General features: G+C 34.9%; 1 protein-coding gene across 1 annotated transcript in view; it reads left to right on the top strand.

The window, feature by feature from the left end:
• The window catches only part of ARL5B (ARF like GTPase 5B), a 17,910-nt gene extending 4,545 nt beyond the window's left edge, over window positions 1-13,365 (top strand). The window contains exons 2-6 of the mRNA XM_074574520.1: window positions 3,352-3,412; window positions 4,670-4,817; window positions 7,735-7,818; window positions 9,529-9,680; window positions 11,747-13,365. Coding sequence (XP_074430621.1) covers window positions 3,352-3,412; window positions 4,670-4,817; window positions 7,735-7,818; window positions 9,529-9,680; window positions 11,747-11,795 — 494 coding nt within the window. The 3' untranslated portion in view covers window positions 11,796-13,365. The remainder of the gene's footprint in view (window positions 1-3,351; window positions 3,413-4,669; window positions 4,818-7,734; window positions 7,819-9,528; window positions 9,681-11,746) is intronic.

Genomic DNA, 13,365 nt, shown 5'->3' with positions numbered 1-13,365 from the left:
CAATTGGCTTAAAAATAGACTTTTGTCTTTTTTCTATGTGACTTACTGATGGCTTCCCGATTCTTCTAGCTTATTTTTGAAATTGACAAAAAATCGTTACCTGAGTATTGTTTTCATTGCAGGCATTTGAAGGCTAGTTATAAAGTGTCACAAGTTCAGATTGAATTTATACTTATTTTGAAAATAACGTTTTAAAGTATATTTAAAAACATCAGTCTTCAAAAATGACCTTCTTAAGCTGTGATTCAGTGCTCAAAAGACAGTCTTCTAAGCAACGTGTAATATGAAAAAATGGAGCAATTAACATACTGCCTGTATGTTAACACATAGCTGAATAAAACTTGCTTGATTTACCATTCCGTCAATACTGTCAAGATTGCTTTTACTGGAACTATAAGGAAAAGACAAAAGTGAATGTCAGCAACCTAATAAAGGCAACTCTGACAGTTGTCAATACCTTGTTTCTTTGTGTGTTGTGCTGCTGATAGAGTTGTTTAAGAAGTTCTTAAATCTGTTTTTTAATTTTTTTTTGAATGATAGTCATTTAAAGTCTTCCAGGTTACTCTGAACAAATGCTATAGGTGTTAAAAAGACTACTGTAAGAAAAATAATGGTAAACTCTAAGTCAAGGTGCTTGAACTTCTGTAACTCCACAGTTTACTTTACTTGGTCTTGCTGCCAGTTCCCGGACTGTACAGTCAAGTTAGCAGAGACCATTATCTGGAAAACCAAGTGGATTTTGGTTCTGGTGACAGCTAAACACTACTGACAGTTTCTCTACTTTCTTGTAATCAATCTGGATATACCAGGTGTATTTAAGCAGTTCTTTTGTGTTGTAAAGAAGACTCTAAGGTAGCTTTTAGTGTGCAGAATGAATCCTTGTATTGAAATCACTTTGAACTTTAGTAAAATGCTATCCCTCCTGCCTTCGCTTTGGCAAACTTCTGTCTGCATTCTGTCTTCAGCCTTGAAGCCTCCAAGATTGTTGTTCTTCGGAACTAGATGTGGGTTTTGTTTTACACAGCCTGAAAAGTATTGATGCCCTTTCCAGTATTCATTTCTTCTTTCAAATATGTTGGAAGAGATTTCCTCATCATTAAAGTATTTAGATTTTTTTTATTATTACTTTTAGTTTTAATTTTGGCAAATTAGAAAGAGGAAGGGGCAGATTTGTCAGAAGTGAATCTTCGGTTTTGGGTCCTTTTACCACAGAGAAATATAGATGAGTAAGTGAAGAAAAGAGCATATTGTGTCTTCCTTCTAACATCTGCATCATCATCTTCACAGTCCCATTATTTTGTGATACTAGACTGCTAGAGTTTTTTTTAACAATAGTATTTTTTTAATTATTATTTTTTTTAAAACAGTCTTCCAGGAATGGTTGATAAAACAGAATTCTTTGGATTCTTTTAAACAGTAGTCTAATACTGTCTTTTTTTTCCTCTGGATATACCTAGTTTTTCTACTTATTTTTTTACCCTCTTTCTACCTGATTTTTAAAGACTCTGCCCTTCTGCGCTGGCATCTCTGTTATGCATTTTCTTCTTCTTTTGCCAAGAACATGGTGGTCTGGGAAGATATTAATGAATACAACCCAAACTGAGTTTGAATACCAGCCAGTGAAAGGGAGAAACTTGGTTTAGTCTGTAAGTACAGAACACAAATGTAAGCATAAATCACTACCTATGGTTTACTTTGCTATTGCATAGCAAAAATTCTAAAAGTCCCAAGCAAGAGATTGTTTTATTAAAATCACTTTCAGAATGCAAAGACCTAGGTGGTTATATATCTAAATAGATTTAAAAAAAAACAAACAAACCCAAAACACTAGTTCTTCCTTAGACCACCCACTTGCAGGCTAAAACACACCAATTTTATATTTATGGTGGATCTTCTGACCTTTTAGTAATTTGTTACGTCTTGTATATTGAATGTGGTATTTTAGAGGAAATCTTTAAGTTGTGAACCATGTTTTGCTTTGGAGTAAGTGCCCTAGAATTTTAAATATTGCCCCTTCAAAAGTGAGCCTATTCACAGACTTTTAATGCAGGTTTTACTTCTAGCATCCATTTGTAAATTCTCTGCTCTCAAGTGATTTGCTTCTTTGTCTGTGAGCAGATATGTATCTTCTAATTTCACATGTGTATCAAAAGAACGACCATTCTAATTGTCTGTGCTGCCGTATGTGAAATTTTAAGAAGGATTAACTACAGAGAAGCCTATAAGTCCGGGGGGTAGTGGTGGTGTTTTTGTTTGGGTTTGTTTTTGTTTCCCCTGTGCCTGGAAAAATAACATTGCAGCATTTGGAAGATCACTGTTCTATAAGCTGGAGTAGTGTGTCCAGTTCCAGGCTCCTCAGTACAAGAGAGATATGGACGTACTGGAGAGAGTCCAGAGGTGGGCCGCAAGGATGATTAAGGGACTGCAGCATCTCACATACGAGGGAAGGGCTGAAAGAGCTGGGACTGTTTAGCATTGAGAAGAAAAGGCTCATACGGGATCTTGTTCATGTATCTAAATACCTGAAGGGAGGGTGCAAAGAGGACAAAACCAGGCTCATCTCACTTGTGAGATCAGAGGCCCAGTGACAGGACCAGAGGCAGTGGGAACAAACAGAAACACAGGAGGTTTCCTCTCAACATCAGTAAACACTTTTTCACTGTGAGGGTGGCTGAGCATTGGCACAGGCTTCCCAGGTAGGTTTTGGAATTTCCATCCTTGCAGATACTCAAAAGCCTTCTGGACATGGTCCTGGGCAACTGGCTCTTGGTGGCCCTGGTTGAGCAAGGGGGTTGGACCAGATGACCTCCAGAAGTGTCTTTCAACCTCGACCATTCTGTTGTTCCATGACTTTTCAGTTCAGAAATTGCAATGTTGGAATTTGTGATCTATTCAGAATACAGCTTCCTCTTAGTTTTTACTGTGCTAATGATGGTGGTCCCTTAACAAGTGGTTATTATTGATCCTTGAATGTTAGGCTAATATTTTGTGCAGTCTTAGGATGTTTGGTGTTTTTCTTAAGATGATACACTGCTATGAGTTGGATTTTTGATTGTATTTTTCTCTGTAAAGCTAGATTATTTTTTTTAGTGAAGTAATCATATTAGTAACTGGTCCTACTTGAAGACTTTCAGTACTGACTTCTCCTAAAATTGTAGTCTCAAGAGCCTATGAAGCTTTGTGGATTTTTATTATATTTTTTTCCTGTCTTGAAGTCATCAGTAGTCTGTGCAAGCTGTTGAAATAAGACAAGCAAGCAGTTGCTTCCTTCAGTAAGGAAAAGCGATTAACCAGAATTCTAATTAGTGCTGTTTCCACTAATTTATTCTTGTCTTTTTTGTGTATATGCAGAGCACAAAGTAATCATAGTGGGACTTGATAATGCTGGAAAGACTACTATACTTTACCAATTGTAAGTATATGAACTACTTTGCTTTTCTGTTTACATTTTAGTATTTGTCACTGTTTAATCATTGAAAATTCAGCTTTGCAATCTGGCGGAATCTCTAGGGTTCTAGATCACAGTTTGTACATTAATGATATTAGTTGTTCTAAACAGAGTAAATATTTAAAGGATAAGTGAAGGAACTACAGTGTTTTAAAATTGAACTGTAAATTGAATAAAAAAACTGTATGCACAAGCACAGTGAACTGCAAATTTTTGCCATCAAAGCCTATCTTAAGCATAGAAATAATCCTGTCGCCAAGAACTGCAGAGAAGAAAGTGATTTCTAAATTAATAGAAATTCTATCCACTCTGCAAAAATCCATAAATGTTTCCAAATGTTTCTCGATTTCAGTGTCTAAAATTTGTGATGGAGAATTCCTCAAGATAGTATTTCATCTTGCCTAGGTACTACCTTAAGCATTTTCAATAGCATCATTGCATCCAAATCTTGTCAGCATTACAAGAATATCTATGATAAATTCAAGAATATTGGCAGGAACATAATTACTATTGTAATCATGGAAAAGGAGGAGGGCGTAGCCAAATGACTATGCATATAGTTGGATAGGAAGGCAGCAGAGGTTATTTTCCAAAACAATCCTTTTCCTAAGCACTTTTAACAAAGCCTAAAGGTAGAACTGAGAAATTTTCAGCTATGTTAACAAACAGTCCTTAGGAGTTTGTTTTAATATTGAGCTACTAACTTGAGTGCTCTGAAAAAATTATATTCTGATTTATATTTTGCACAGTTTAGTGTTCCTCTTATTTTAGATCTTTAGAATAGCAGCTTCTACTTTGAAACAGGTGCATTTTAAGTATCTGTTAAAGAGTGTCCTTTAAAAAGAGAAGTCTCTTAAAATGCAGATGCTTATCCATTTGTTACAAGCCTTTTGTGTGCTTATTTTTTGTTGCTGTTGTCTTTTAGCATGTTTACAGTCTCTGCTACAAAGGCACATCAGCCACAGTTTTTAGTCCAAACTGAGATTTAACTAATCTTTTTACTAAAGAACTGTTCTTAAATATTTGCTTTATTTCTAGAAAAATTCAGATGTATAGCTTTTTGAAATATGCCTAGTTTTTTAATCTTTTTTTAATCTTTTTTTTTTTTTATCAGAGTTACATGTATTTACTTTTTCTGCAATAAATTCGTTGTAACTGAGCTCTGACAAGCCTTGTGGATTTTACTGTCTGGTCTTTATGATGTTATATTGTTTCCTTTAGCTTAATGAATGAAGTGGTTCATACTTCTCCAACCATAGGAAGCAATGTAGAAGAAATAGTGGTGAAAAACACTCATTTCTTAATGTGGGATATTGGAGGACAAGAGTCATTACGGTCATCGTGGAATACCTATTATTCAAACACAGAGGTATGAGAAGCTGTTTTGAAATCTGCAAATTCAATAAGTCTGTTTGAACTTGTATTTATTTATTTATTAGGAATATTGATAGATTTTTTTATATAGATTGCATCTGTTTGTTTTTAAATTGTTTTGAACAAGAGCAAACCCAAAAAGTGTAAGGTGTCTCTGGTATGCAGCCAATTTTCTGGTAATATTTGAAGTATGACTTTACAGTAATGTTGTTTGATCTGTGGTATGAACTATGAGGTTAAACTTTTTTCCTAGGCAATTAAATGGTATCAAAATACACTTCAGATCAAATGGGGTTTTTGCATGTTTTTTCAAGTAGATTAAATACAAAATTTTGCAATGTTCTTGGCAAAATCAGTGAGGGTTTGCAGTGAGTGGGTAACCTAACTTCCATATATCTAGTCTGAAATGTTTTTGATAACTATGATAATTTGATAATTAAGGATGAGGGATGAAACTTTCTCTAGGCAGCTGTATTTAAAAAGCTCATCAGCTTGTGGCTTTTATCCAAAGGATAAAGGAAAGCCTAGCTGTGGAGGACTCATGAGGTAACTGGTAAAGCTGCCGTTGCTGGAAAGGTTGGAGTAGAACTCAGCAACAAGCTGTCTTTTGTGGGTTTCTTTTCTTTGCCAGTCTTTTTGATGCCAAAAGGTTGTCAACACAACGTGCACATAAAATCTCTGTAACCTACATGGATGTAAAAGATTTTAGATTTCATTTCTTACCATTTCTACTAAAAGTAGAGATCTCATAGATATTACTCATTACATAAGCATTCCACCCTCCTGTAAAATGAGGTTTTCTGCCCTATGCCCCCCTTTGAGAGAGAAGAGATTAGAATGATCCATCCCAGATGTTCAGAAACTTTTTATCTACTGAAAGCCTGGTGATAACACCTTAACTTACATCTCTGGTATTTTAAAGTAATTTTTAATTTTATCTAGAAAAGTATGGCTACAGCTAAGACATACACGAGGGCGAAGAGAGTTTTGCCAGCATTATCTGGTACAATAATGATAAGTTCTTGACGTTTGTCCATTGAGAATCTTTGATTTTGGAATCTGGCGAGATACACGTTAGTTCTTTTTTTGATCCTTCTGCGATGTTCTTCAACATATTCTGGTTAGTAAGCGTGCTTTCTAGCACTTGGAAAGAACTTCTCTTTGCTTAGAAGCTTTGTCTGCTGGAAATGGTTGAGGAAGAAACAGGGTCTGTTTAGTATGCTAATCCTTGCCTCCCCAATATGAATAATTCCTTTACTGTTCCTCCTCATCGGCTGGACATCTAAAAGTCACAGCAGCATTAAATGGACTTAGTTTTTCATACTTTGTGGTCATTTTCAATGGGTGATGAATCTCCTTAATTTTATAAAGGAAAGTGATTTGGACCATATGTTGGGTAATTATAGTGGTGACTTCTAATCCTCCTTTTTTGTTAGTATCTCCTTTCTCTCTTTGCTTACCTGTAAATTGAAGTAATCTAAACAAAATCTTTCGAGTAATGTAAAAATCCCACAAATAAGCTTTTTACTGCATAACTGTCCTAATTAGTTTCAACTTAATATGGCTAATTCTGCAATTGTGTTTTGAGAGTCAAATCATATTTTTACAGAAAGGACCTTGAGGCAGACTTACAGACACAAGATCTGGGGGAAGCAGAAAGGGGAGGGAGCTCTCATGGTTAAGTTATCAGGGGTGGGGGCAAACAAAAAGAGTTATAGTAAAAGAGGAAAAGGATGGAAAATTATTCCCATCTGGGTAGAGAAATGATGGAGTGTCTCCTTGTTTTTCTCTCCAGTGCAGCACGTGTTCCCTGTAACTTTATTTTTTTTTTTTATAGTATCTGTATAATTTTCATCAGAATGTGCTTGATCTCCCTACTGGTTATTCCCACCGATGATGCTGTTAGCACTGCTTGGAGCACACTCTGGGCAGGGCAAGTGCTGAACACTGATCAGTTGTTCGGGTTTGTGTACACGTACTATTATGTAATGCTTACAAACATTTACTTGAGTATTATCTGCGATATAATGCCATGTCTTTTTCCTCTGTAGTGTAAGGCTATAAAATAGAACATACAACATAAGGGGCAGAAAGAATCACAGAATCACATGAAAGAGTAATTTTCATTCCAGTGACAATTGCTTTGCATGGGAGACCTGATGTACCAGACCTGGCAGTGTCTCAGGATTCACAGGTGCATGGCCATGATAATAATGTGCCTGGCAGAAACAGTAAGGGTGAAGTCACTGCTACAGTCCTCTCCAAGTGCCTAGGTGGAAGGGTGTGGAAGTTGAAGGTGAGAGGCCAACCACACAGGCCCTTTGCATTACAAAGGTTAAGGTGCAACAACATAATGCTGAGCTCTACAGGTACATAGCTTTCTGAGGTCTGATGCACTACTTTGAAATAACATATCTTAAGCCTTGTGAGCAAGATAATGCTGAATTGCTAAGAATATTTCTTTCAAAATAGGGAATTTCAGTTTTATAGTTTTAGTGGACACTAATAGCTGCTTTCATTGATAACTGTGTAGCAAGTTTGTCACCCACGTTTTAAATGTAATCCACTATCTGTAGGTGCTTTTGGTATCTATGTCACTATTTTGCTTATGATGTAGGGCCTGAAAACTCGCCAAGGAAATTTAACCATAGTACATGAAAGTAGCAGTGCTGAAATGTACAAGCACAATGATTTTTTTTTATTATTATTTTTTTCTTAAGCTATAATCTTCATGTATGATTTCCAGGGCTCTAGCAAAAGACTAACAATAAACCGCTTGTTCTGTTTTCTAGTGTGCTCTGAAAGTCTATGTCTCTCTTATATAGGAAGAATTGTGGTAGTGGTCTCTTGAAACCTGCTTTCTGTAATTTATACTTTGTACTTACATAGCGTACTATGGTTTTTTCCCCTAGTTCATCATTCTTGTTGTTGACAGCATTGATAGAGAGCGACTTTCTATAACAAAAGAAGAACTTTATAGAATGCTGGCTCATGAGGTATGGGGGGAGTTGGGATAATAGTTTTCTTTTGTTAACAGTCAAATAACATTACATGCTTTGTATGTTCACTAAAATTATACTGTCAAAAAAAAAAATTCTGAGTCTAAATGTGTATGCATGTTGATCACATTTTAAAACCATATAAATTATAAATAAACAGGAAAATTATTATGAAGCACTTCTAATAGGGCTTGCTTGATTGTAATCAAATCACTCTTTACTTTGCAAATGTTGAACTTGCAAAATATCTTAAACTTCGTATTAATGTAACCAGCTATTGTTCTCCACCACTCTCTCTTCTTTCAGTTAAATGTTTAAAATTTCAAGAAACTTTTTAAAAAATTTTTATTTTTATTTTAGAAAGTGGGCAATTGAGTTTCTCTTCCTTGTTTGTTTTAATCCTGTTTCTTAAAATAAAGGAGCATATATAATACTATGGATAAATTAGCTTCGGTTCAATTTCCTTCATAATTATTTTGTTTGTAGTTTTATTATTATATGTTGTATTGAGGACTGTTCAACATTGGGTCAAGTCCCTCAAACATCCTAAAGTAATATCTACATTGGATTAGCTAAAGTACATTAAAACATTCTGTGATCACTCTAAAGTTAAATTAGGCTTGTTTTAAATCTAGATATCTTCCTTCATTTTTGAAGGAAAAGGGTTTAGTACAATGTAAGTAATTCTGTTGAGTTCATTTTTTCTGAGAGATTCACATTGTTTCAAGTGAGTGAGTTTTTACTTTACAGTTAATATTAATGTAGTTTGGGTCTGGTAGTAAGGAGCAAATACACCACCAAAAAAGGTGGAAAGATGACTTCTTGTGGTGAAGTTTTCCCACATAGTTTATTAGTTTCCAGTGTTATAAACTCTTATGAGGTTGTGATCTACCATCTCTTGAAAACTGTTTTTGGACTACTTGTAGGAGTGAATTTTCAACTTCAGAGCATAACAATTTATTTGTTTTTTTTCTCTTGATGGAGAAATAGTCTCAAAACTTAATATACATTGAAATGTGTTGAACACTTTTAATTACAGCTGTCCGCTTCCTGAGTATTTGTTTACCCTTCTGCACTCCTAAAACCATACATCCCAGTTCTTGTCTCATTGCTGTGTGGAATCCTAATTTCCATACAGAAACAAAGCAACTTTTTATTAGTTTCTGTTTGTACTAAAGCTGTTGCAGCATTATTAGAGCTTCCTTTTAGGAACAACAGGATACAACTTAGAAGAGTTTAGATAGCTTTCTTAAATTGTTCCTGCTTTAATCACTACAGAACTGGTTTAATGAAATTGCAAGTAATTTCAAGGGAATGATATCTAGCGGGTTTTTCAGTTTGAATAGTATCTAATGTAGATTTTGGAATGTTTATCCAATAATAATTTGCTGGCTGGATGGTTTGGAGCTTTATGAAATATATTTTAACAAGACTTTCATTAGTTAACATATGAAATCATGGTCAACACCAAAAGAATAGTCATATAATACATTATCATTTGATTCTCTGTGGTGGAGAACACTTCAGAATAAATTGGTTTCTTCAGTCTTTAGGTAATTAATTTTTAATGCAGTAAGTCTGTTTAAACTGCATGCTGCTGTGTAATTGTAGATTAGCTTGAATACAGTTCTTTTAAGAAATTCAGTTAACGCAGTAGCCTTTTAGTTCTTTATAATAACTATTATGAATAATCTAAATTACTTCTAGGATTTACGGAAGGCTGCAGTTCTCATCTTTGCAAACAAGCAGGACATGAAAGGTTGCATGACAGCTGCTGAGATATCTGCATACCTCACCCTCAGCTCCATAAAGGATCACCCGTGGCATATTCAGTCCTGTTGTGCTTTGACAGGAGAAGGGTAAATGCTTACTGCTCAGGATAGTAATAGATGGTAAAAGAGTTTTAGAAGCCTATTGACACTAATGTGGATTTACTGAAAGAACAAAGTTTCTCAGCTTTGCAGTCAGAGGAACATTTTGAATTTTCCTTTTCTTTATTGAACGTGGTGGGGTTTTTTCATAGCTCAAACTCCAAATTTGTATGAAAGTCTTTCAGCTTATTGTTTAAAAAAAAAACCCCAACCAACCAAAACCCCAACAACACAAAAAAGTCCCCCAAGACCACCACCCCCTGGAAATATGTAGCTGTTGGCTCTGTGCGCTATCCTGTCATTCTGTGTTTCTTTGTGTAGTTAAAGAAATAAGCTACTGTCTTCTTCCTTTATGTTCTCATCTACCATAAGTTTCTAATGTGAGGGTGGTTTTGGGTTTTGTTGGGGTCTTTCTGTTTGTTTTGGTGTGGGTTTTTTTTGTTTTGTTTTTTGAAGCATTCAAACATAGTTTTGTTGTGAAGGTACATAGATCTGGCATAAAACAAAATTGTTACCAATATTAAGCCTTTCTTCATATCCAGCTGACGTAGCTAATTTTGAAATTTGTATACCTTTTGCCAGCAATTACTAAAATGGAAAGCTGAGCTTTCCTTAGATCCTTTGTCTGTAAAGGTCAAAAAGCATTTGTGGATGCCTGTAACATGTTGGATAGTGTCTTGTTTACATGCTTTGAAGTTTGCTAATTTTTCATCTTGGTTCTTAAAGCAGTCTTCTAATCTGTAGTAGTTAGAGGGTTTTTTTTCAGCTGTGTTGTACAACCTTTACAATAACATGGTCTTGTGACATCAAAAATAGTGAATCCAACAGAGTATTTGGGAAGGGAGAGCATCTTCCTCACTTCTAGAATGAAATATTTTCTAATGTAATGGGAATGTCTTGTAGAGTGATTGGTAGCGTTCACTTCCTTAGGGTGGGATGTCTTAGTGAGAACAAATTGATTTTTTGGCTGAGTCTTTGGGTTGTATTGTTTCTATTCTGAGTTAACTCTGCTTTCCTCCTACCAATTTTGCCAATCACTTTTGAGTAGTCAGTTTATGTACAAACTTAGCTCTTCAAACAAGTTGGCATTTGGAGGAAGGTAGAAATTCACAATGATGAACTTTGGTTTAGAAACATTGGCCATTCTAGGCAGCTTCTTTCTTATTAAAAAAAAAAAAAAGATGAATTATTAGAATACTTAAAACTGTGACAGTAGTGAGACCAACTCATAAAAAAATTCCCAGAGTTAGATCATTGAGCTGAATCTTCCTTGTGAATATCTGACAGAAGTCTAGGGAGATTCCCTCTTTGAGAGTGAAGCTAGCCTTCTTGGATAGCTCTGGCATGATTTAAAAGCTTAAAGATGGCATAAACTACGTAATTAGATCCATAGAAAATCGAAGGAAAGCCTGTCTTCTGAAATGGAATACTTTTAAATAGAGATGCAAATTGAGTGACTAAGCAGATTAGATCATAGAATCATAGAATCATTTAGATTGGAAAAGACCCTTGGGATCATCGAGTCCAACCATCAACTCCACTCTACAAAGTGGATACCGTGCAATCTTTTCGTTGAATATAAACATTTTTAATTTTGTATGGGATTTTGTAATTCTTGATACACACTGCCTTTCCATGAACCAATTCAGTCTGGGTAACCTGTCCTTTCTCTTTTAGTGCTGGTATGTAAAGGTCTAGCTTTCAAGTAAGCAGTCTTTCATGGGAAACCTGTAGAAAAAGGAGAACTTATTTGGTTCCATATACTTATGAGTAAGAATGTTACGAAGAGTGTTTTAGATTTACAAGGAAAAAAAATTGAAGGAGTGCCAAGCTTCAATAAAATAGCATGCTTGACAATCTTCTTGTGGTTAAACCCTAAGTAGAGTTAGTTTAAAACACTATTTACTCTATTCGAGTTTAAATCCCAATTACAGCTGATTTTTTTTTTTTAATTTATTTTAAGTAGATTTTTTTTGAACATAAAAAACAGGTAGAAAATACTTTTAAAATGTTAGAATAGAGCTAGTACCAATATAACATCTCTTATTTTTCAGATTATGCCAAGGCTTGGAGTGGATGACCTCCCGCATTGGAGTGAGATAGCTTCCCCCCCATCTCCCCCCAAAAGAAGAGACTTGTATTTATCCTGTGAACATGTACATTTTTCTGTACTTCTGGCTGCTGAGGCAGTGACCATGTTTAATTTATATCAGCCAACCCCTAAGCTGTACTTGAATCAAGCGCAGTTGAACTGAAACACAAAGTATTTTCTTAACTTTTTTTAATACACTAATCTTCAACTGGATGAACGTATGTGAATCTGTTTTTAAGCATTGAAATTCCTCTGAATATGTCTTCTAACTTTTTCAATGATAGCTTTTTAAAATCTGTTTTGTCATTGTCAATATTTCATACTTCCTCTTTCTAAATAGTTTATATAACTTACTAACATAAATGAACGCAGTTTGTTTAATAGTAAAAAATTAGTGACTAGCTTGACTTTACTCTGGCATAGCTTTAGCCTCTAAGGATAACCATATCTCCAGCTGCGCTTCCTGGAACATCAGTAGAGTTCTAGCCAGTACGTGAGTTAATAGTTATGAATGCAAACTTTGAAATGCTGAACGAGTTAGTTATTGTTAATATCGTGGTGGCTTTTAACCTGGTATATAGTTGAACTTCTGCCTTAAAGCAAATGTATTTAATTCTCAGTTTCTCTGGTAAGTAGTTCTAGAACATGATTCTTTTACTTGAAAATACATCTCTGTACAGTGGATAAAAAATTTGTTATTAAGTGCTGGTTTAGTCATTTAGAACTTGAATACCTTTTTAAAAATAAACCTCTTGATAATCAAATTTGGAATCTTGGCAGCCAGTGTTATGTGTAGACTTGCTGTAATCCGTTAAAATTTTAAATACTGTATACATGAGCCTTCCTCACCTTTTAGTGAGAGTGCTGTTTTCTAAATGAATGCAAAATCGAAAGGGAAGTCAGTTTTATAAACAGAATAAAATCATGGTGCTTTATCTGTAGACTTCAGACTGAAGCTAATCTTGACATTTATTTACCCACTATCAAATGTGTTTTCAGATTCTGTTGCAGAGAAAATATTTTGCCTTAATTTTTGGTTTTAGTCTTATTTGCAGGGGCAAAGAACTTTTGATGCTCTTCAAGTTAGATTAATTCATCTGAAATTTAGGAACTGAAAGTTGAAAAAGTAAATAGCTTCCATTTGAAAAGCAGGTGGTGAAAGATTGGACCTAGTAACTTTTAATTCAGTTTGAAGGGAATGAAGTTAGATCTGTAAGGAGAATCCAAAGCTATGGATGAAGTTGAGAATATTAGGCACCAAAAAAAAGCCAACCGCCAAACATCCCAAAAAAAAATGAGGGGAAAAAAAAAAAGAAAACAAAACCAATAGCGGACACCCAATTCCTAGTTGAAATCACAGTATCAGTCAGGTTTCTAACCTATATAAATGCTTGGCAGACTTTCCAAAAGCGCCATTCTGCACTTTTGCATGCCTAAAAAACACGTGGAGTCTGGTTACTAAAACCATTATGCTAATTGACTGTAAGCCTTTAATGACAAAATGTTTTTGTTAAATCTTGTTTTGAGAATTCAAGCACACTGAGTTTTCTTTAATAAAGTTTTAAGTTTTGTAAATTTCAA

This window comes from Larus michahellis, chromosome 2 (assembly GCF_964199755.1).
Source record: "Larus michahellis chromosome 2, bLarMic1.1, whole genome shotgun sequence".
Lineage (NCBI taxonomy): Eukaryota > Metazoa > Chordata > Aves > Charadriiformes > Laridae > Larus > Larus michahellis.
The sequence above is the reverse complement of the archived record's forward strand: the minus strand, read 5'-3'. Positions and strand labels throughout refer to the sequence as shown.